Source organism: Hirundo rustica, chromosome Z (assembly GCF_015227805.2).
Source record: "Hirundo rustica isolate bHirRus1 chromosome Z, bHirRus1.pri.v3, whole genome shotgun sequence".
NCBI lineage: Eukaryota > Metazoa > Chordata > Aves > Passeriformes > Hirundinidae > Hirundo > Hirundo rustica.
Genome location: NC_053488.1, coordinates 32,847,521 through 32,869,331, shown reverse-complemented (window position 1 = coordinate 32,869,331; position 21,811 = coordinate 32,847,521). Strand labels below are relative to the sequence as shown.

The following is a 21,811-nucleotide window of genomic DNA, read 5'->3' as shown; positions in this document are numbered from 1 at the left end:
TTTGGACAAAAGTTACTTCCTCCGTGCACTCCATGTGCCCATGAAACCATGCAAAAGTCTGGGTCTCAGGCTGCAGGGGATGACAGAGCCTGGCACTGCTGTCAGTGCAGCAAAGACAACAGCTATGTAAGCTGTGATCAGGCAGATGAGTTACAAAGCCTAATGCTGGAGCTAAGAGACAAAGTAGAAAGACTAAGAAGTATAAGGGAGTCTGAAGAATAGACTGAGTGCTTCACATGAAACAATGGATCCCCCACCCCCTCACCACCAGGCAGCTGGGGACTTTAGGGACAGAGGTGAGTTGAAATAGGTTTCTCCTTGGTGGGAGGACAGGTGAATCCGTTCCCAAACTACTTCACCTTCCCAGAGACTCTTATACAACAGGTATAGGGCCCTGGAATCGCAGAATTAGGGAAATGAGAATGTGGATGAAAGTCCACCTAGGCTGGACTAATTGTCTAAGACAGGGAAGCCTAACCCCTACATCATGACCTCCTCAATTAAGAAAAAGAGAACAGCAAAAATTGTTATAAACAACTCAAGATGTGGGCGAGAATGAGTAAATAAAATTTAATTAGAACTCATTAAAGTTAAAAAGCAAAGGGAGAACAGCACTGGGAGCTTGATGGGACTCCTTCTGCCCAACAGAGGCTTGACTCAGAAAATGGTATCTCAGCCTTTTATACCCTGAGAATGTATAAGCCTCATTAATATTCATGAGTAGTTCTTATATGTCCTTCCAGCACTTCCCACAGTCTGTAGCTTCGCCCATGTATGTATAGTTGGTTCCTCCCAAGGCCTGTCAATCAGTCCTTCAACGCCTTTCATTGATGGAACTCTTCCCTTATTTTGATTGGTGATGCAATGTTTCCTTCCCAGGCCTCCCAGCAACAAGCGTCCCCACTCCCTGCTGTCGTCACAGTGAGGGTGGCTGCAACATGGCTTTTAGGTTCCCTGATATTGTGGGCAAATGTGGCACTGAAGGATTGGGTGAGATGGTGTTTCTGAAAAAGAAAACTCACTTTAACAGGAAAATAAAATAGACACAGTGCCCAGAAACTGCACACTGTAAGGACAAAATACCAATGACCAGAAATGAGGAAGGAGCGGCAATATACAGGCTTGGGGGTAAAGGGTTCTAGAAACATGACCAAATATGTAACAAGGGTAACCAACAGGGGAGCAGAACTTGGGTTCATGAACATTACTACAGCAAAGTCACCTGTGAGGAGATCTCTGTCTCACCTCAAGTTAAACAAATGCCTCCTAGGGCTTGCCCGGAGTGAGACCTGGCTGGCCCTGTGCCTCTGCCAGACTGATGCCCACGTGCCACCTCTTACAAGGGCAAATATCTGCCCTCCCCCACACATTTTACAGCCGTGTCAGCCAGAGCTGCCAGGCAGTAACCACAAATGCAGAGGGGAGTATTGAAGGTAGAACAGAAAAGGGTTCAAAACTATACTGGAACAACAAAAGTACATATCAAAAGAACTGTAAACCCCAACAGAATTTCTCCCCACCATACCCTTCTTCATTTGCGTGAGCCAATCACCACACCTTATTCACAACAGTAGTAATTGGTGACTCCCTTTTTAGAGAAATGGAGAGCCCAATATGCTGACCGGAATTGACCTATACAGAAGTATGTTTCCTCCATGCAACCCAGGTAAGAGACATCACCAAGAAACTTCCCAGTGGTACCGCCAACTGATCACTATCCATTGCCTGTTTTCTAGGTGGGTAGCAACAAAGTCCCAAAAAAAGGCTGTGAATGATCAAGAGGGCCCTCAGGACCTTGGGATAACTGGTCAAGGGATTTGGAGCACAAGTTGTACTCTCTTCTGTCCTCCCAGCTGCAGAGAACGATGGGGTAAAACCCAAGAAAAACCCACAGAGGGACACATGGCTTCAAGAGTAGTGTTACCATTAGAATTTGTGGGGGTTTGATTATGGGTCAGTTTATATCACATTGAGTCTGCTGACAACAAATGAGATCCTCCTGTCTCAAAGAGGGAAAAGGATCTTAGCAGGGTTCACTGAAAGAGCTTTAAACTAGATTTAAAGTGGGACAGGGACAGGGCCTGGCTTGACAGAGAAAAGGTTTGGGAAGGGGAGAACTAAAGTGACCACCCAAGCAGCAAAAGGAGGCTTAAGAGGGGATGCCTCCAGAGTGTACAAGCATAATCAGAAGACAGACTGTACACCCCCACTAGCATATCACCACAATCAAATACTTCCATAAAGTGCCTGTACACCAATGCACACAGAATGGAGAACAAACAGGAGGAACTAGAGATCTGTGTGCAGTCAAAGGGCTTTGACCTTTGCAATTAGAGATGTGGTGGGAGAGCTCCATGCACATGACTGGAATGATGTAATAAAGGAAATGCTATTTAGGAGGGCCAGACCAAGCAGGTGAGGTGGTGGAGTTACCCTCTCTTGAGGTAACACCCAGAAAGTATAGATCTCCGTGTTGGGGTGGATGATGAGTGAGTCAAGAGCTTATGGGTCAGGATAAAAAGGCAGATCAGTAGGGGTGACACTTGTAGGGTTTTGCTACAGGCCACCTGAGCAGCCAGAGGAGGTGGATGACATCTACAAGCAGCACAAAGCAGCCTCAGAGTCAGACACTGGTTCTTGTGGGGGAACTTTAACTACCCTGACATCTGCTGCAGAACCAGCACCATGAAACACAAAGCAACACAGACCCCCTTATGCATCTGAAGGAGATCACTGTATTGTAAAAATTGCACTCTTTTTACACCTTTAATCTCTACCTGACATAATTGAAACCAAACCGAGACTTAACAGAATTTAAGAGAGAAAAGGCACCCATTGGCTGGCCCAGCTGCAGTGCTGCTGTCCGTGCGTTCTACCATCCAATCACCTTTCTGCTCTTATGCCGTCCATGTGTCCCTCCAGCCAATCACAATCTCAGTTCCAGCCGTCACCCAGCTGACTCCTCACTCCCAGCTGCCTCTCACCCCTCAACTGTCTTCAACCGTCCGGCCCCAGCTGTGCCCTTCCCATAGGGCCTTCTGGTCAGCATAAGCCTTAAACACTTTAACAATTATAACACACATCCTACACTGAAAAGCAGTGATGACAACTTCCTGTCACAGGCAGGGGAGGATCCCACAAGCAATATTGTGCTGCTTGACCTCATACTAACAGGGAAGGATGTGTCATGGATGTGAAGGCTGGGGAGCTTCAGCATCAGGGGGGGAGGAAGAACAGAAGTAAAATGGTAACCATGGACTTCAGGAGAGCTAATTTTAGCCTCTTTGGGGATCTTCTTGGAAGAGCTCCCGCAGGGAAGAGGTGTGCAACAGAGTTGGTTGATACCCAAGGATAAGTTCCTCCAGGCTCAAGAACAACACATCCCAATGCACAAGAAGTCAGGCAAAGGGGGCAACAGACTTCCATGATCAAATGAAGAACTGTCATTACCTAGGCAGAAAATACACAAGAGTTGGAAATAGGATCAGGCCACTTGGAATGAAGATAGAGAGGTTGTCAGAATAAGTAGAAATGAGACAAGGAAGGTCAAGGTGTGTCTAGAATTAAGTGTGGCTAAGCATGGACAACAAGGGAAGTGATCCTGCCCCTCTACTCAGCCTTAGTGAGGCAGTATCTGGAGTGCTTTCTCTAGTTCTGGGTTCCTCATTACAAGAGAAACATGGATGTCCTGGTGCAGGTCCAATACAGGGTGACAAAGGGTCTAGAGCATCTTTCTTACAATAGAATGAGGGAGCTGGACCTGTTCAGCCTCAAGAAGAAATTACCTCATATATATTGTCTCCCACAACATCATTGCAGGTAAGGTCAGGAAATGTGGGTTAAATGAATGGACCCTGGGGTGAATTAAGAACTGCTAATTGCAGAGCTTAGTGGGTTCTGATCTGTGGACCAGAATCCAACTGGAAGCCCGCAGTCAGTGGTGTTCCCAAGGGTCCAATCCCTTTGAATTTGCTTATCAATGACCTGGAGGAAGGGATCAAATGCACTCTCAGCAAGTTTGCTGGTGACACTAAACTGGGGGCAGTGGCTGATCCACCTGAAGGCTCTGCTGCCATTCTGTGGGACCTTGATCAGCTGCAGGGTTGGGCAGAGAGAAATCTAATGAGGCTCAGCAAGGGCAAGTGCCGGGTCCTGCACCTGGGGAGGAACAGCCCCAAGTGCCCGCACAGGCTGGGGCTGACCTACAGAGCAGCTCTGTGGGAAAGGACCTGGGACCTGGATCACAAGTTGTCCATGAGCTGTCAGTGCCCCTGTGGCCAGGAGGGCCAATGGTGTCCTGGGGTGCACTGGGAAGAGTGTGGCCAGCAGGTCGAGGGAGGTGACCCTTCCCCTCTACTCAGCCCCAGCGAGGCACAGCTGGAGTGCTGTGTCCAGTTCTGGGCTCCTCAGCACAGGAGAGACCAGGAGCTGCTGGAGAGGGTCCAGTGGAGAGCCACAAGGATGATCAGGGGTGTGGAGCTTTTCTCTTCTGAGGAGAGACTCTGGGAGCTGGGCCTGTTTGGTCTGGAGAGGACAAGACTGAGAGGGGATCTCATCAATACATTGAAACATCTCAGAGGTTGTTAGATTATGCCCTTTTCGGACCCAGAGATGGGGCAACTGAGAGGCATTTTAAGAACATTTTTTCCATTTTCAGTCTCATGTGAAGCTTGAGACAACACAGATATTATAATTCATGCTATCACAATCAGAAGCCAACTATTTCCTAATTACAATACATTATAAGTGTTTCTTGGCCTATCAGCTTTTGCCACACAATACTGTAAATGTTTTAAAGCTAATAATCTAAAATTACCCTGAGTCCTACTACAATGCATCTTTCATAGTTCTATTTTTCTAAAGTATCTAATATTATTTGCAAGGCCATCCTTTGAAACTTGTTTCTAGTTCCATTTCTCTCACAACAATGTCTGTCCTATTCCATGGCATTTCTAAGTCAGCATCTCTTATCTCAAAGCTTGCATATAGATGTATACTACATGAGACTTCTGTCAGGCTTTGAGAATTCTCTACAAATCCATTTCCCACATTTCCCCCCGTCTCTTAAACGGAAAAGACTTCTTTGATGGTTTTGTTCGTTGTTTGCTGTGCACAGTGAATTACACAAGGTACTATTACTAACATTGTTACTATAACAATAAAATTCTCTACAAATCCATTTCCCACAAAAGGTGGGTGTCAGGAGGACGGTTCCAGACTCTTTTCAGTGGTGCCCAACACTGATGTTGGATGAGGAGCAACGGCTAAAAACTAAAGCACAAGAAGTTCTACCTTAACATAAGGAAAAACTTCCTTACACTGAGGGTGGCAGAGCACTGGGAACAGGCTACCCAATGAGACTGTGGAGTCTCCCTCTCTGGAGACTTTCAAAAACCTCCTTGATGCATTCCTGTGTAGCTTGCCCGAGATGACTTTGCCTTGGCAGAGGGCTTGAACTAGATGATCTCCAGAGGTCCCTTCCAAACCTAACAACTGCGTGATTCTCATCAGTATCACAAGTATCCAAAGGAGGATCCACTGTGGTCCCTTGCATCCTGACCCACTCATTCTGTGATTCTGTGAGTCAGTGATTACTGTAGTTCAGCTGTTTCATTTTTCCAAACATATATATATATATATATATATATATACACACACACATACATATATATATATATACACACACACACACACACACACACAGCTCTACCTTTAAACAACATCAACAGTCCTGTCCTCCCTTTGCTGTGTTTTAAGTACATGGGCCAGACATGCCTACCAGATGCCTGGTAGGTCCGGACCAGTACAGTTACACACACTTCTCTTCTTCCCTTTGCACCGATTGCAGTGACTTTTCATGTAACTGCAATATATCCCATCCTTTATCTAGTTCACCTGCCTTGCTGTAAAAGGCCTCCAACCAAGAAACAAAGAAACAAACAAAACAAAAAAACCCAAACAAACAAAAAAACAAACCAACTTTTTTTTTCTCCCCAGGGGATGTTTTCCTTTTCCTGTTTTAGCAAACCTTTTATTTTTCTGTTGAAATTGAAATTTTTTAAGTAGTTACGGTATTTTTTCTTACAAAATGTTTCTGCATATCGGAACAAAACCCTTCTGTTTTAAGCAGCTGCCACAAAAAATGGGAACAGATTAATAAATGTCTATATAATAAACAACAACTGGTAGTTAAAATTCAGAGGACATTTCCTATGAGACTGTAAATAATAAATAAATTGGGTGAGGCTAAGGAACAGGGATAGTAATATTTTCAAAACTGCACACTATCAAATCAAGAGGACTATACTCCTGCTAGACAAGGCAAAGAAAAAGGATATGCATTTTAAGCTCCATTGACTCTCCAAACATGAAGACCACTGACAAAGAGTAGTATCTACAGAGTGCCTTGTTTATTGCTGATCTGTGATAAGGCTACTCTGGGAATTTCTGTCCTAGAGAAAAACAGTAAAACTGCTTTCTGATTACACCATCCATTTGACCTACAGTACCAGCTGTGAAGTAGTACCTATTAACATTCATAGATCCTGTTGTGGAACCAGGGACCCTGAACAGTACTGGCTGGGGACAGAAGCAGTAGCAGGTGTCACTTCTACTAAAACCTCCAGATTTTGCAGCATTTTAATTATAAGGAGACCATTCTGAAAAGCCCTAACTCTCTACTGCAGTTCTAATAAACCAAAACATTAATTTTCAAGATACATTACTAATACTACTGTGCAGTTAGAGCTCTCTGTTAACTCTTGAGAGAGTGAATTGACACTCTATGGTTTGCTTTCACACATAAACAATTTGAAAAACTAAAGAAGTCTCAACACAGACCTCTGAGGAGAAAATATCTAGAAGTAGTCATGGAACACTGGTTGAAGACGAAGTTGCAAATAAAAGGAAGCATCCTATAATGTACCATTATTTTGGTGCAGGACAACAAAAATTACTCATCTTCCCTTTTCAGAATGGAACTAAACCCTACAAGGGGTTATTTCAGTAAAATAACCCCTTGCAATTAACACTCAGATCTTTGTATGGAAAATGTAGCAAATAGCTACAGTTTCCTTGTGGTGCTAGAATAAGTGTCTTAGAGTGAGGAGACCCCCCGCTGTACAATGAAATACTAGCAAATTATGTTCCGCTTGCACTGATTATATGTTTCCTATAAAATTTAATGAATAAAGCTTGCTAAAATAATTAAATTTAAATATTGCATTCTGAATCTTTATGTAATTGCTGGCAGTCAGTAAATCTTAAAGATATTTTGAAGATAATCTGTAACTTTCCTTGTTTGCTCTAGAAATATGGCTATGATAATAGTCTGCACACCTCTGATTCAAACAAAGCACTGATCTTGCAGACAAATATGGCTAACTGGCTCAAAATGCAATAGGTAAAACACAGTTAAGCCAGGAAAAATGAGCAGTCAGGACTAGGACATCCCTAATATTAGACATTTATGGACCCTATGGATGCCCGGAAAGGATAGGCTTAATCTGGTATTTGCAAATTGAAAGTCAGTCACAAATTAGAAATCAAGAATATCACTTCTTGATAGTTTGACACTGAATGGTAAGGAGGACAAACTGCAACACAAGATGGAAAAGAGATTGAATCATCTCAGTGTATACAGACACTGCACCACCTAGATTACAAAACTACCAGCTTGCACTCCAACACCACCTATCCATTGTTAGAAAACATGCCCAAATGTTTCTAAGGGAAAATATTTCCCTTTCAGTGATTCAGTAGTCCTGTACAGCAAGATGAAGGTTTTTTTCCAAAAGACATGCCTAATATGCACTCCACAAAAAAGTGACACATTGCTTTACATGCTATCTATACAATCCAGCTGCAGAGACTGGGGAGTTCAGCAACATCCCAAAGAATGGTGCAGTACTGCAGAGCACCTATTTTTCACAAAACATTAGAGTTTTTAAAGACATGAACCATCATCCATAGCAAGATGATATCTAAATTGGGTAACTCCACTTTTTCTTTAGGAAGGAAATTTAATTTTTAAAATTAAAATTAAGCTTCCTTACTCCACCATTCTTTTTGTTGGCAAATGAAAGCCATAAGCTGAAACTACACGACGTTTGGGAAATTTAATATAAATCTGGATGCCATAAGAGATATAAATCTCTTATTCCACTCATAGTGATGTTTTCAGCCTAGTCAGTATCCAAAGTGAAACGTAAATATCAAGTAAAAAATCTAAAAAACTGTAACTCAATCCTAAGAACTCACCATAAATTGCTCTGTAAAAAGAATACTTCATAAATGTATTTTCCAGTACACAAAGACTTCCAAGACTAAAATCAGAGTCAAACATAGCATTCCTCAGATGAAGTAAGTCACAGGTAGCAGTCAAAGGTAACAAGGTAACAAGGCATACTTTATTTCCTCAATTTCACAACATGTCTAATTGAAACACATATAAAAGAATGTGATTGAAAAGATGGTGATTTGTGGTTGTAGAATAATAGTAAACATTTTAAATTGCAAATAACTTGTCAAACAATCGTGCCAACAGTTTCACAGTTTTGACCCACTGCTCACTGTATCATCTGTGTAACAGCATCCTCTAATACTGTTGAAATTTACCACTGCTAATTGTTTTTTAGGGTCAGAATATATATACCTAAATTTATCCCCAGATGACACCATTTTACTGCAACTCTACAGAGTCTTTGCAAAGCATGACACTGAAGAAAGTCACTGCTGCCCTATATAATTCTTAAACCAAGCAAATTCGATCTTACAGCCTTAACATCCTCAAAAAAAGAAAAAAAAAAAAAAATCAGCAGCAACCATAAGCCAAATTAGGCAATTCACTTCTAGAATGTTTTAACAAAGACATTTATTCCTTATTAAAAATGAAGTTAAAACTAGAATGGAGTTTGCAGGGTTTTTTTTAATTTTAAACAACCTTTAACTGGTTAGGGGTTCAAACTACTGAAATAATCCATTAAATATTTACAGAAAAAAAATCAGAAGTTCATAACACCATACCTGTGCCCTTGCATGAACTTCCCCAAGGAGATCTGAGTACTGCTGTTCCAGATACTTTTTTTCATTCTGCCAACAGCTTGCCTGCGCTTTCATCTGTTCAGCCATTTTGTTAAAAGCATCTCCCTGGCTTTGCTGAAGCTCCTTCATAGTATTGGACTTGTTTTTACAAACATATTCTAGGTGAGATATCTGTGTGACAAGCATTTAAACAGAAATTCTTTTACTTCTCTATCTAAACACCTTTTTACTTTATTGTGCACATCATTTTAACCACAAGCAATCCCAGCATAAAACCTAAACTGTAATTTCTTCAATATATTCGTTAAAAGTAAGTAAAAGCCTTTCATGACACACTATTTACTTGAGTTGTGCAACAAAATGAACAAAAAATTTGATTCCATTTTGTAATATATTGTACCATATTGCAGATATTTGTTACTTTCTTTGTTGAAAACCTGAACTGGACACTTCTATTTTAATTTTATTTTACACAAGTGCATTAAATTTGTGTTGCTAAAGTACCGATCTGAGTATACCAGTTCCTTAGATTTTTGCAAGAATTGAAAATAATATGTAAAAAACAGTCCTTAATTTAATTTTTGTTTTAGTGGAAACCCCAAATATTCCAGATACTATTAAGCATTAAAAGAATTGCAGGACATTTTAGCATACAGAAGTTGTTTTCAACAAACACAAATGGATTCACTCTGTGAATAACTTTGGAGCTCCCATGCAAACTAAATGGAGGAATTAATCAAGGTAACAATAATCTTTAAACACACACCCCTAGACTTTTTACTAGAGAATATCAGGCGACGTACTTTTCAAATACGTCACAGAAATGCAAGAGAAAAAGATTGTTTACAAGAAAGGAGGTACAACACAAGTGATATACTGAAAAGTTAAGTACATGAACAGAGCCCTAGAGACCTCCGTCATTATCAATAACCATACTAAATTAAAAAGCAAGAAACAATATGACACAACATCCCCAAACATGGCCAGTAATGTTCACTCCCTTCTCTTCCACTCCCTTTCCTCCTTTACTTCGAAAGTAAAATAGAAAAATACATCAAATGTTCATAATCCATATTTTAATCTACTCCTTTAGTAAGCGGGTAAGTCCAGCTGACTGCTGGGGTATGATTATTAATTAATAATTGTTTTAACTCTGATGGGCAGAGTTAAAACAATTCAGTGTAAGCAGCCCTGCATCTTACTAAGGCCAGGAGAGTGGTCACTCCTGAGATGAGAAATGTCAAAAGAAGGTTTTCCCTCACTATGCCTCAAAAAATGTCAGGACACACAAATTTTGGAGTTGCTGTACTAGTTTTAGGACTGACCTGTTCAATAGAGCCAGAAAATGAACTAAAATCCTATCCTGTCAAATGTTAGTCTGTGGAGTCACTTTATTTATAAGGAGGTATTTTCTTTCCTAAAAATACAGGGATTTCTGGAGAGAAAGGCCACATAAGCTTGCTTATGTCCCAAAAAGTACAGCTCCTACCTATAGCACATATTGATATGTTTTATAAAAACAGGTATTCTCCATTCGTGTTTCTGAATATAATTCTATAATCCATGAGTTACGATTAAATGAAAAAAAAATACACTGCCATTCTTTCAAGTGTTACCTCTGAATAATAAACATATAATTTAAAGTCGATATTCCTTGAGTAAGTGCATTTTGTTTCAGTTTTATGGTAAAATAAAGACTTGCTTTATTAGTGTAAATGACTAAGTTCTTTGAATTGCTTCATCACTGAGATTAATTTATTTTCTTTTAATTAGGTCCCTGTGGCTAATATTGGCTAGTAATATTAGCATGTCCTGCACTGAAAATGTAGCTTAGAGACTTCATAGAGACTTCAGTCACATTTACATGCCCACAGCAATGGCATCAAACTGAGTTGTAGACAAGCCATAATTAATGGTATTGAATTATTAACGTCCAAATTCTTTTTGAAATAAGATGAATGTCAGTCCTTTTTAATGATACTGTGATGTGGACAAATGTCACTGAATTTAATAGAGGTAGCTGGTGCCTAAGGACACTTACCTTCTCATTAGCCCTGTTGAGGTCTGAGATCAGGGCATCAACATTTTCCTGCAAGACTACACAAAGCTCAGGCCAAGAGAATCTATCTAGAATGCCTTCTGGTTGTTTTATAAGCACACAGCCTGCTATCATATGCTGGTATAAGCTATGAAGGAAGGTTAGTTTCTCCTGAAACAAAAGGAAAAATTACATGTTGTATCTGAACAGTGTTAGAATTGAAAAATGCGCACAACATGGGCAGTAATATGAACTACATGCAAGTAAAAAAAGCCCACATAACTCATTCTCAAACCTTTTTCAAAATTCCAAAATTGCTAATATTTGCAGTCATATTGAAGCAAATGTAAGAAAACAGTGTTTACAAAATGTGTCTATTCAGACATAATATATAAATAACTTAAAAGAATATAGAACAGTCTTGCTTTCATCACAACCACTATCTGATACAGATAAAAAATTCCTTGCTATTAGTACATGTGATTGATTTATTTATTTATGGTAAAACTTTCAGATATATTTAAACTGTACCCACTTGCAACAACTGCAGAGCATGCAGAAAATTCTCACACACCATTTATACAACTATCATTCTAAAGTCTTCTTAAAATTGTTTTTGTATGGATTATATTTGAGACTAAATGGCCAGACAAAATAGGCTTATAGCTTCATCAGTTAAATTCCATAAGCCATGCCTGATTCATTTACAGTTATTTTAGTCAGTAATATAATCAATTGATGCAAGTTATAAATAAATTTCAGCAACAATAGCATGCCATAGAAATTCCATCCTTAATGCTTTTAGTACATATATGCAACTTAGCAACTTTGACTAAGACAGCAATAGCAAGCTGTACCTCAAAAGTCACAAGAACAAAGTCTGTAAACTAATGCAAAGGTTCTCATTGTTTTCCAGAGCCCTTGGCTGAGGTTTTACATTAGAAATTATGGATGGCAGAGACGGGAAACTAGGGTTTTTCTGAGTCCTTTCCACTACACTTAGTTGCATTTTCTCACAATTATTTCACGGTATTTTAGGCAATTAAAAATAAATTGTAGTTTAGTTTAGTTTAACTTCGTTTCTAACAGATCTACAAATTCCCCAAAGAAAATCCAGTGTGCCATCACCATTACATTTTTTGTTTGAGTTGGGCTAAAACTAGGATGATAATTATCCATTTGGCTCAAGAAACAGGATTCCAAGACCCCCAAATCAATTCACACATGTTGAATGCAACCACAGGGTTGTAGACATGCTGACTTTACAATATAGCCAGACTTCTTGTTTCCTCCACTTTAATCATTATCTGATGTGTGTAACAATTCCAGCTGCTTCATGTGGACCCCATTTAAATACCAGACTGTAAAAGAGGTGGAAAGAATGTTTCCTTTTTACTCAGTTGGCATCCGTGTCCAAATTTGTGAAAGTAATGAGCTCAATATGCACAACAACTACAAGTATATCACTGTCATTGCTAGTACAGAACCACTTTATTGGACAGAAAGAGAAACAAAATTAACATCTGTTAATATATGTAAGGAGAGAGATAATAGCTCTGAAATAAGACGTTGCAGACCGATTCCCACATATAGCACACCACAATTAGCTAACAGATAAAACGCACAAATTTCTACGTTTTGTGGCATGCATGCAAAACTACCTCAATTCCATACTTGCTATCGATTGCCATGCGGATCTGTAATCAACACATGATAATGACAGTATTACATGTTTCAATTGTAAAGCATTTCTGTTAACTTTTAACTTGAAAGAAAGATTTGTTCGTCAGGCATAGTTTTTTAAATAAACTCTATTTTTCAAAAATTCAAAGTACTGGAATGATTAAGCTATTAGTTCTGATACAAAAGAAAGTAGAACAAATATGTCCTGAGATTCTGTAGATATTAAACACATATTTCAAAATACATATCTTAAAATCATATTTTAGGGATAAATCTGTTAAGACTAAGAGTAACCATCTGATGTATGTAAATGTATAAAGGTGAGATTAAATAAAGACTCTTTGACAGTCATCTTGTCTATAGTAATACCTCCACATCCTTCTGGTAAGCCCTGGTAAGCTTCTGGATTTCATTTTCAGATTCTGTGGCACGTACTTGCTCTTTCTCCCAGCATTGCTGTACATCCTGTAGTTCCATTTTTAAAGTTTCTATTAAAGTCTCTCTGTCTGCACACTTAGCGTGCATATGGTTTAACTCTTTATTGGCATCAGCCACAGCATCCTGAGCTTTCTGTAAAACAGAAGAACACAAAAGAAAGGCTGGTAAATTTTACTCTATAAAATGTTACCTTAGTCAAGTGCTCATCATCTGAGGAAAGAAACGTCATATAACCATGTGTATTCACAAGACTCCAGGCTAGGTGGACTTCATCCTTCAAAAACAGAATTTCGAAATTGACAATAGGCCTCTTCCACAGCTTGCAACTTGACAGCATTGGAAATCCATCTCTGACAGATAAAGGCTCTATGATGCAGTGATCTTCACAGCCTTCTCTACCTCCACAAATGAGATGCAGAACACAGGGACACAACTTATCCTCTGCAGAGTGCAAAGCTCTCAGAGCTATTGAAAACATACATTATTTTCTTAAGCGAATCCCTGATCTGTTAGAGCTGAGTCTGCAAGCAACACGGCTACTGTTGTCTATTGTATTCTTCCCACGTAAGATAAAAAAAAGTGAGGACTCTCTTTGGAGGCTTGACCATGGGAAGTAAGTAATAATCAGAAATGGTCATAAATACCATCATGTTACCAGCACCAAAATGTCACCAGGTAAACAAAGAACTTAATACACTGTCCCTTTTGAGCCAAAATATTGTGCAATTACACAGGATTTCCAGCACTGCTGAAGTTTGCAAAAGATCAAACTGAAAGTGGTTTTTATTTTTCATAAAATCATAGCTTCATAGACCATAAAATCATACAAAAGATACTAACAAATTCATCAGAAAATGACATTAGAAAAAGTTTTATTCTTCTAAATAAAAAACATTAAAATATTAAAGTAATTTTAAATGTTTAATACAAATGCTTTCAGACTGGATCTAAATTTTGATCATCTATACAATATTATTACCAAAAATTTAGAGAGATTGAAAACCAGCATATTGCATAAGAACTGATACCCTGTGTGTGTAGCAAGTTCAGTTTGTGTGTGAAGAAAACAAGTATCTCTTGAAAAGGGTTGCAAAATTTTTAGGTGACTTAAAAAGGTGCTGTAACAGAAGCAGAAGTCCTAAATCTTCTAAACATAAATTAGTAAAGAAAGTTTGTAACAGGTGACAACACATCATGTGCAAGTATCCATTAATGTGAAGATTCAATGAATGTTACAGAAAAACACTGCATAAAACATAAAGCAGCATATCCTCAGTAAAAGAATCTGAAAAATGCTGCGTTTACAGACATTCTATTTTGGCAGTAATACAATACACTGCTAGTTGGCAGATTAAGTTAAAACACAACCTCAGGACTTCCTCACTCCCTTGACTATTGATTTAACCAGACAGACATTACAAAACTGGTGTCAGCCAAAACCAGAAAAAAAAATATTGTTCCAAAACTAAAAGAAAGATCTCTCAAGTGCTTTTATCTCAGGTAACTTTTACTCCAAGAAATTTCAGGCCACACAATTTACAGCTGTTAAAGCCAACTTGATGCATCACATCCATTGACCTTTCTGATAAACACAAACAAAAAAATTAACAAAAGAATAGACATCTTTAATAAAATATACCTTCATATGCAGAGGTAATTCAATTCTCTTTCCCTTTTCTTCAGAAAAACAGTTAAACAAAAAAGATTACTGATACTGATTCCAATATAAAACAACACTTTGCAAATTTATAAATGTATTTTAATCATTTCAGAAGTGCAGTCATTGAAATTATGTACTTTATAGTGGTAACCGGAATAAAGCAGCATGGTTTCACACAAACTTATAAGGTAAACTAGTTCACTCAATAGAATACAAAGATATAGAGCCTTACTCTGATAAGAAAAAAGGATACTTTTAATCCAGAAATATACCTTTTGCAGAACGTCCAAATTTTATGCTAAATTCATTAAACCATACCTTAAGGTCTTGTCTTAAAGCACATGTTTTCTCCTCAGATACATCAAGTTCTTTTGTCATCTTTTTACACAAAGCCTTCATTTTCTCAAGCTGTGAAAAATATGAAAGTCAAGCAGGCTTTTACAGAAAGGCTGCCGTGATTTATTCAATATAATATAAAGGAAGAATTTTGTATATGAAAGTAAAAAACCAAAATTTATTTCAACTCCTCGAAGAGCTTTTGTACTGCATACAATCTAAATAATATGCTATTACAAAAACATTAAATAACTCCTATATAATGATTTAAAACAAAGAGTAGTGGCAGAATCCCAAACTGAGTCCACTCTTACCTATCCTATTAACTCTCAAAAACACAGATTCTGAAATGCATTTGAAAGCTTAGTAATTCAGATAATTATCTGGGGAGTGGTTTGAGAAAATAAGTTTTCGAATCAGTGGCTATTTGCGGAAATTGTCCAGCTACAAGCATGATTCTTTACTGAGCACTGGATAGTACTCACATACTGTAAAAAGCAGCAATGTTACAAAGAGGCACAGTGACTACTGCAGGGCTAAAAGCAACCATCTCAGAGGTTGCTTAATGTGTACTGCGGTACCATCATGTGTACTAGCTTAATTTTCCACTTTCAAAAAGGATAACAACTTATCAAAATAATCTGTATCTTTGTTTATATGATGATGCTGCCATTTAAGGAGCAACTCAGAATAGCTAATTTACAAAATTTATTAATTACTTTTTAAAATGCTTATTTCTATATTTTGATGTCAGGAAACCAGGCATAACCCTTAGAAATAATTATAGTAAATTAAAGAATGCTACTGGAATATTTCCAGTCTTTTTATTGGTTTACTAGTCTTTTCCCTCTCCCCAAACATATTCTGTAGTGTCTGCGCTATACAGAAAGTCAGAAGCTAGTTACCTACAAAACCCAAAATATTTCTACACCTTTCAGTTCCACAAACTAACTAGATATTTTAATCTAATGTTTAACACAGTAAGTTAAAAATGACACATGACAAGTTTACTAGCATATTTCATATATACATACAGGTCTACACACACATTAATAAATTCATCAATATGTGAGATCTTGTTGAAAACCTTTTTATAAAGAGAACCACTAAAATTTGCTTACTATTGTGTTGTTTACAAAACCCCTTTCTTATTATGAATTAAAATATCCTAGTTTTATTGCACAGTGCCCTTCATAGTCCCCTTGTGCATTATTGTATTATTAAAAAGTTTTATTATTATATATATCTCACACATAAAAAGCCAAAAGCAGCATTTTCTGTGGGGGCGGGGGTAATCAAGAAGGACAGAGCACTGCCCTTTCTGTGCACCACGAAGATGCTCAGTGATCTCTGGCTCCATATGACAACTTCAGGGTCAGTCACACACAGTCCTACTGGGAAGTCTTGTGGCAGGTCATCTGTTGGTCCTGCTCTGCTTGCGATTTATTTTCCTTGACAGTTCATTCTTCTTTCTGTCAGAACACTCTCTTTGCTTTCTTAGAAGCCACCCCCTTGGTCTCCCCACTGCTGTCTCTGGCACAGTTTCACAACAAAGCACTTCACTAAGCCAAAGCCTGCTGAGTCGACTTTTCAACTGTGCTGCCTATCAGGTGATGCTCCTCCTCCCAAATAACAATTTGCTGTGGGTCATATGTTCCTAGTTATTCTTCAGCTTCCAGACTTGGGTCTCAGAAGAGTTTCATAATGACTATACACATCAGTTCTCTTATCTTGCTGGGAAAATTTAACAGTGCTTGCTGTTTAAAAAGTATAATTGGTCACTTATTTTTGTGCCCCTTGAACAAACTCAAAGGTCTTGTGAGAGACCATTCTTTTCCCAATAAAAGGGGAAAAGGGGCAAAGCTGATATACCGTTTCTTTTTTTTTTTTTTTACTTTTTAATTTTTTTGTTGAGTGACTGGCTAGTCTATGCATTTGTCAAAACAAAAGACAAAATCTAGAAGTGAAATAGAGTGCTGGCACTTTTACAATCTTATTACACCTTGAGTTTTCTATCTGCCGATTTTATTCAAAGACTAATTACAAGTTTGTACAAAAATTTTTAATGATGCAGTTAACTTATTTCTAGCCACAAATTAATAAAACATTTACACCCAAGAGGAGTCATTTAGTCAGACTAGCAAAACACACAACAAAATAAAAGCAAAACTGAAACTTTTCAGTCAGTGTTATAAAAGGACAGTAGGATCGCAAACAGTAGGATCGAAAACATCTAATTTTTTTCAAGGGTAAGATTCCCCAAATTCAAATATTTCCATTACTTTCTTAGATAACTTAAAGACAGTATTATAACAGTTCTATTTTAATTGAAATGACAGCAAAATACCTCCCAAAGAGAATCCATTGAAAACACACTCTCATCAGAAAATTATACCCATTTTAGAAGTACAGGGGAACATGGTCATTTACATAACTGGTAGCAGTGACTGCTGAGGCTCAACCATTATGCATTTAAGAACACTGCAGTATATGCAGCTGCCCTCTTAGATCATTATCTTTTAACTACAATCCTAAATATGAATGGCTTGTTAACCTAAATGTTTTTTAAAAATAACCCCAAAATAATGAACAAGAAAATCAAATTAAACTAGAAAGACAAAAAACTGTTCTCCCTGTCCCCACAAATGTGAAACTCCACTGTAGGACAAGGTTAGAGAAATAGTAGTGACAGAGACTTTTTCTTTGGGCGTACTTGGAGCTGTCAACTCAACATTCCCACTTTTCTGCCATTTTTTACAACCGAAGTTTATGTACTGCTGCAGGCCAAATGCAATACGTATAGAGCCAAACATTCCAAGTGTTACCTCATTAGACGTATCTTCAAGCTTGTTCTGGTAAGCTGTCAAGGTACACCTCAAAGTCCCCATGACAGAGCAGCTCCGAGTTTTATCTTTGTCCTCACAAATGCCTGAAGGAAAATGTGGAATGAAAATTAAGGCTTAAAGCCAGAGAGAAAACTACTCACCCTGAATGCCGGTATTAGAATTAGTTAGGGCTTCAGTGACAATACAGAACACTGAAGAGCAGCCTTGTTTGCTATGAGAGCTACAGCTGTATAGCCATGCCTTCACAGGAAATACAGCTGAAAGACGCTTATGTAAAAGCTTTAATACAAGATACAGAACTGTAATTCTAGATTACTTTTATACTTAATGCATTTAGTATGCAGTCCCATGTATTGTTTCTACTGTGGTCAAGCCTGTGTCATTTAGTCAGACAAGGCAACTTTGAAACCACACAATTACATACTTTGAAAAACATGTCTGAAAGTTAAGAATGTTACACTTTTCCTGACATTATTTTGCTGTTGTGACTAAGCATGCATATAGTAATGCAGTACTTCACTTACTTAAAGCCTTACTGAGCCAAAGATCATATGATTATATTATGCTTGGAGAGGACTTCTAAACATTTTAATTTATCTTGAATTTTATTCTAAAGGAAATGACAAAAAACCACCATTATCTGTCTGCAGAGACCAACAGAACAGTTCAATTATAAATCTAATATATTCATTATATATACACTAAACTTATTTATTAACCTCTTAGACTGAGACTTCTGATCTTGTTGCCTTAATTAGGGACACATGAACAAGTTTGACCATTCCAAAGTGCATAGAACAATGTGCCAGGAAAGCAAAACAACACTGTATTGATTGAGAGGTCATAAGACGTCAGCTGATATTCAATTTCCAAGAACAAACTTTTCTTTTTTTCCTGGTGTTACAACACAATACTAGGTTATTGACAGATCATTCTTTTCAGCATTATATTCCTCAGAAGCATTGATCACTTACTTTGTAGCACATTATAGTATCAACTTTTCAACAAGTTTTAACATGTTCTATAAGCAAAACTATGTTTACTGACTCTAACAGCAGCCTTATTTTGCAAAAGTGAAAATATCTGTGGCATTTTAAATCCAGGAGGGCTAAATCATCATAACTCTCATCACAACTAAACAAAGATACAGGTGTTTATCACCAATGTCATTAAGCAATTTACACAGAGTGACTCATAAATTCAAATCAGATACTAAAGTCTGAACTTTTTCTTTGGCTCTCCCTAAAATTTTATCAGCTAGAGGAGGTGCACTTACATACTTGCAGAGTATTAAGAATTCTAGAATTAGTGTCATCTAATAAGCACAATATTCTACTAATGTATTGTATGAAAATGATGATACTTCTCTTGTAGGCTACATCAATAGAACTCAGTAGAAAACTTACTTAAGCACACAAGTCAGAACTTATTGCCAACTGCATTTGGAAAATTCTTTCAACTAGTTAGCCTCTTCTCTTCAAACCTTTGATAATACCAGAAAGTATAAAATGCTATTCAGGCTGTTCTAGGAGTTACAGGCAAAGTCCCACCCAGTGAAGGCAACACATATTTGCAAGATTGCTTTCAGTAATAGGAGCCAGATCTGCTCTACAGCACACATATCCCAATGATGGATCCCTGCTCTATCCTACCACCACTCCACTTACTTACCACAGTTTCTAAGAGTCTATAGAGTTAGGGAAAAGCAAGAGTTTCATAATGACACTTCAGAACCCTGTGAATCCTAGAAATACCCCAAACAAAAATGTTACAGTTGAAACCAATCTAAAAAGAATTCATAAAATCTGGCCTTTTCTGAGAAGACTTCACATTGAAGAAAGTGATGTCACCTTACTGTAACATTTTTATCACATAACACAGCTATATCTACGCACAGAGCTCCAGTCCAGTCTTCTCAATTACAAGACTAACTTCTCACTACTACTCATTGTAGGAACATTCAGCACTGATCTTGTTACACACACATACACACACACACACAAAACAAACAAACAAACAAACAAACAAGACAAAAACAAAAAACCCACAACCAACCAACCGAACAAACAAAAAACAACAACAACAACAAAAAAACCCCACAAACCCCAAAAACACTCCCCCCCTATTTTTCATACTTGTACTCCAGCAGAGTGTTAACACACAATTCTCAGTCAGTTTAAAACAATACCTATTAAGTCAATCCAAGAGTTATCTTCCATGCCATAGTTTTTGTCAAACTGTCTAAATAATGTATTTTCATATTTTAAGTCCCAACTGCAATGGTGTTATTAATATCATGTTTGCCAAAATTAGAGTTTTGCCGGTAAACATTTCATGCTGTCATTCCTTGCCTTTGCTGTAATCCTATTTCTAGGCAGCTCAGTCGGCATAAGAAATACCAGATTCAGCCTACCTGCATTAGCTGAAATCAAACCTATGGCTTTAATGCTGCCCAAATGTTGTCTGACTTCAATACAGTTCATAATACTGTGCAGGAGACATGCAACATAATCCAAATGCACTCTGGTGGGGCAGAGGCACCATGTCAGCAATGAAGTAAAAACCCCAAACCAGTACTTGTGTAGTGTATGCCCAGTATTGCCCAAGAGTTTGACAGAAGAATTCTGGGAAAATGCCAAGTTCCATACAAGTCCTATATAAGTATAGAAGTGAATAAACTCTTAAACCTGCTGTTTCAGACTTTCTGCTAGCTGTACTGGGCCAGGGTAGGAAAAAGTTCATTTTCTTCATACCAGCTTATATGGTGCTGTGGTTTAAATTTTTGACCAAAATGGTACTAGTGGCTTGTATTAAATGGAGATGCTAACTCAAAGCAGCTGACACTCTTAAAATTTGCAGTAATTTCACCTTTTTTCAGATTACTACAACCACAATTATTTTTTTCCTGAAGACAAACATCCCTAAGAGTATACCCTGTTGCTGAATAACTTCAAAATGAGATAAACTGCAAAGATACAAAGCGAATTAATCCAAATGGACCAATAAGAATAATGGAAATGGAAAATATATAAAAGTCACTGGAAAAGGAGAAGACATGGATTTATGCTTGTTATTTTGACATCCATAAAGAAAAAAAAAAAAAAAAACAGCTTTCTAAAACTATTTAGGTTTTAATCTGTATTGGGTTTGCATGGGCTGGTTTTTCGTAGTGAGTGTGGCTTCAGGAGTGACTTCTGTGAGAAGCTTCTAGAAGCTTCCACCATGGCTAGCAATGCAAATCCCCAGTGGATCCAAAGATGGATGTGCCACTGGCCAAGGTTGGGCCAATGATAAATGGTGGTAAATGCCTCTGTGATAACAGGTTTAAGAATAAATCAAAACAAATGTTGCTGTGCAGTTTTTATTGACGCTACAGAGAAGGAGGAGTGAGAACAAGTGGGAGGAGCAGCTCTGCAGACACCAAGGTCAGTGCAGGAGGGGCAGGATCGGCTCCAGGCACCGGAGCCGAGATTCCCCAGCAGCCTGTGGTGAGACCGTGGTGAAGCAGCTGTGCCCCTGCAGCCCACAGAGTTCCACAAGGATGCAGAGATCCACCTGCAGCCCTTAGAGGAGCCCCACACTGGAGCAGGCAGACACCTTGGAGGAAGCTGTGATCCTGTGGGAGGTCTGTGGAGAGAGGCCCTTGCTCCCAGGCTGGAGCAGCCTGTCCCTGAAGGACTACACCCCACGGAAGAGGGACCCACGCCACAGCCGTTTTGGGAGGAGTGCTGCCTGTGGGATGGACTCACGTTGCTGACGTTTGCAGGG

The 21,811-nt window shown here is 38.4% G+C and overlaps 1 protein-coding gene across 1 annotated transcript in view; it reads right to left on the bottom strand.

The window, feature by feature from the left end:
* CCDC171 (coiled-coil domain containing 171) overlaps positions 1-21,811 on the bottom strand; it is a 164,957-nt gene that overhangs the window by 83,566 nt on the left and 59,580 nt on the right. The window contains exons 12-17 of the mRNA XM_058424068.1: positions 18,023-18,126; positions 15,180-15,269; positions 13,133-13,333; positions 12,742-12,777; positions 11,084-11,251; positions 9,025-9,213 (exon numbers count right to left, since the gene is read on the bottom strand). Coding sequence (XP_058280051.1) covers positions 9,025-9,213; positions 11,084-11,251; positions 12,742-12,777; positions 13,133-13,333; positions 15,180-15,269; positions 18,023-18,126 — 788 coding nt within the window. The remainder of the gene's footprint in view (positions 1-9,024; positions 9,214-11,083; positions 11,252-12,741; positions 12,778-13,132; positions 13,334-15,179; positions 15,270-18,022; positions 18,127-21,811) is intronic.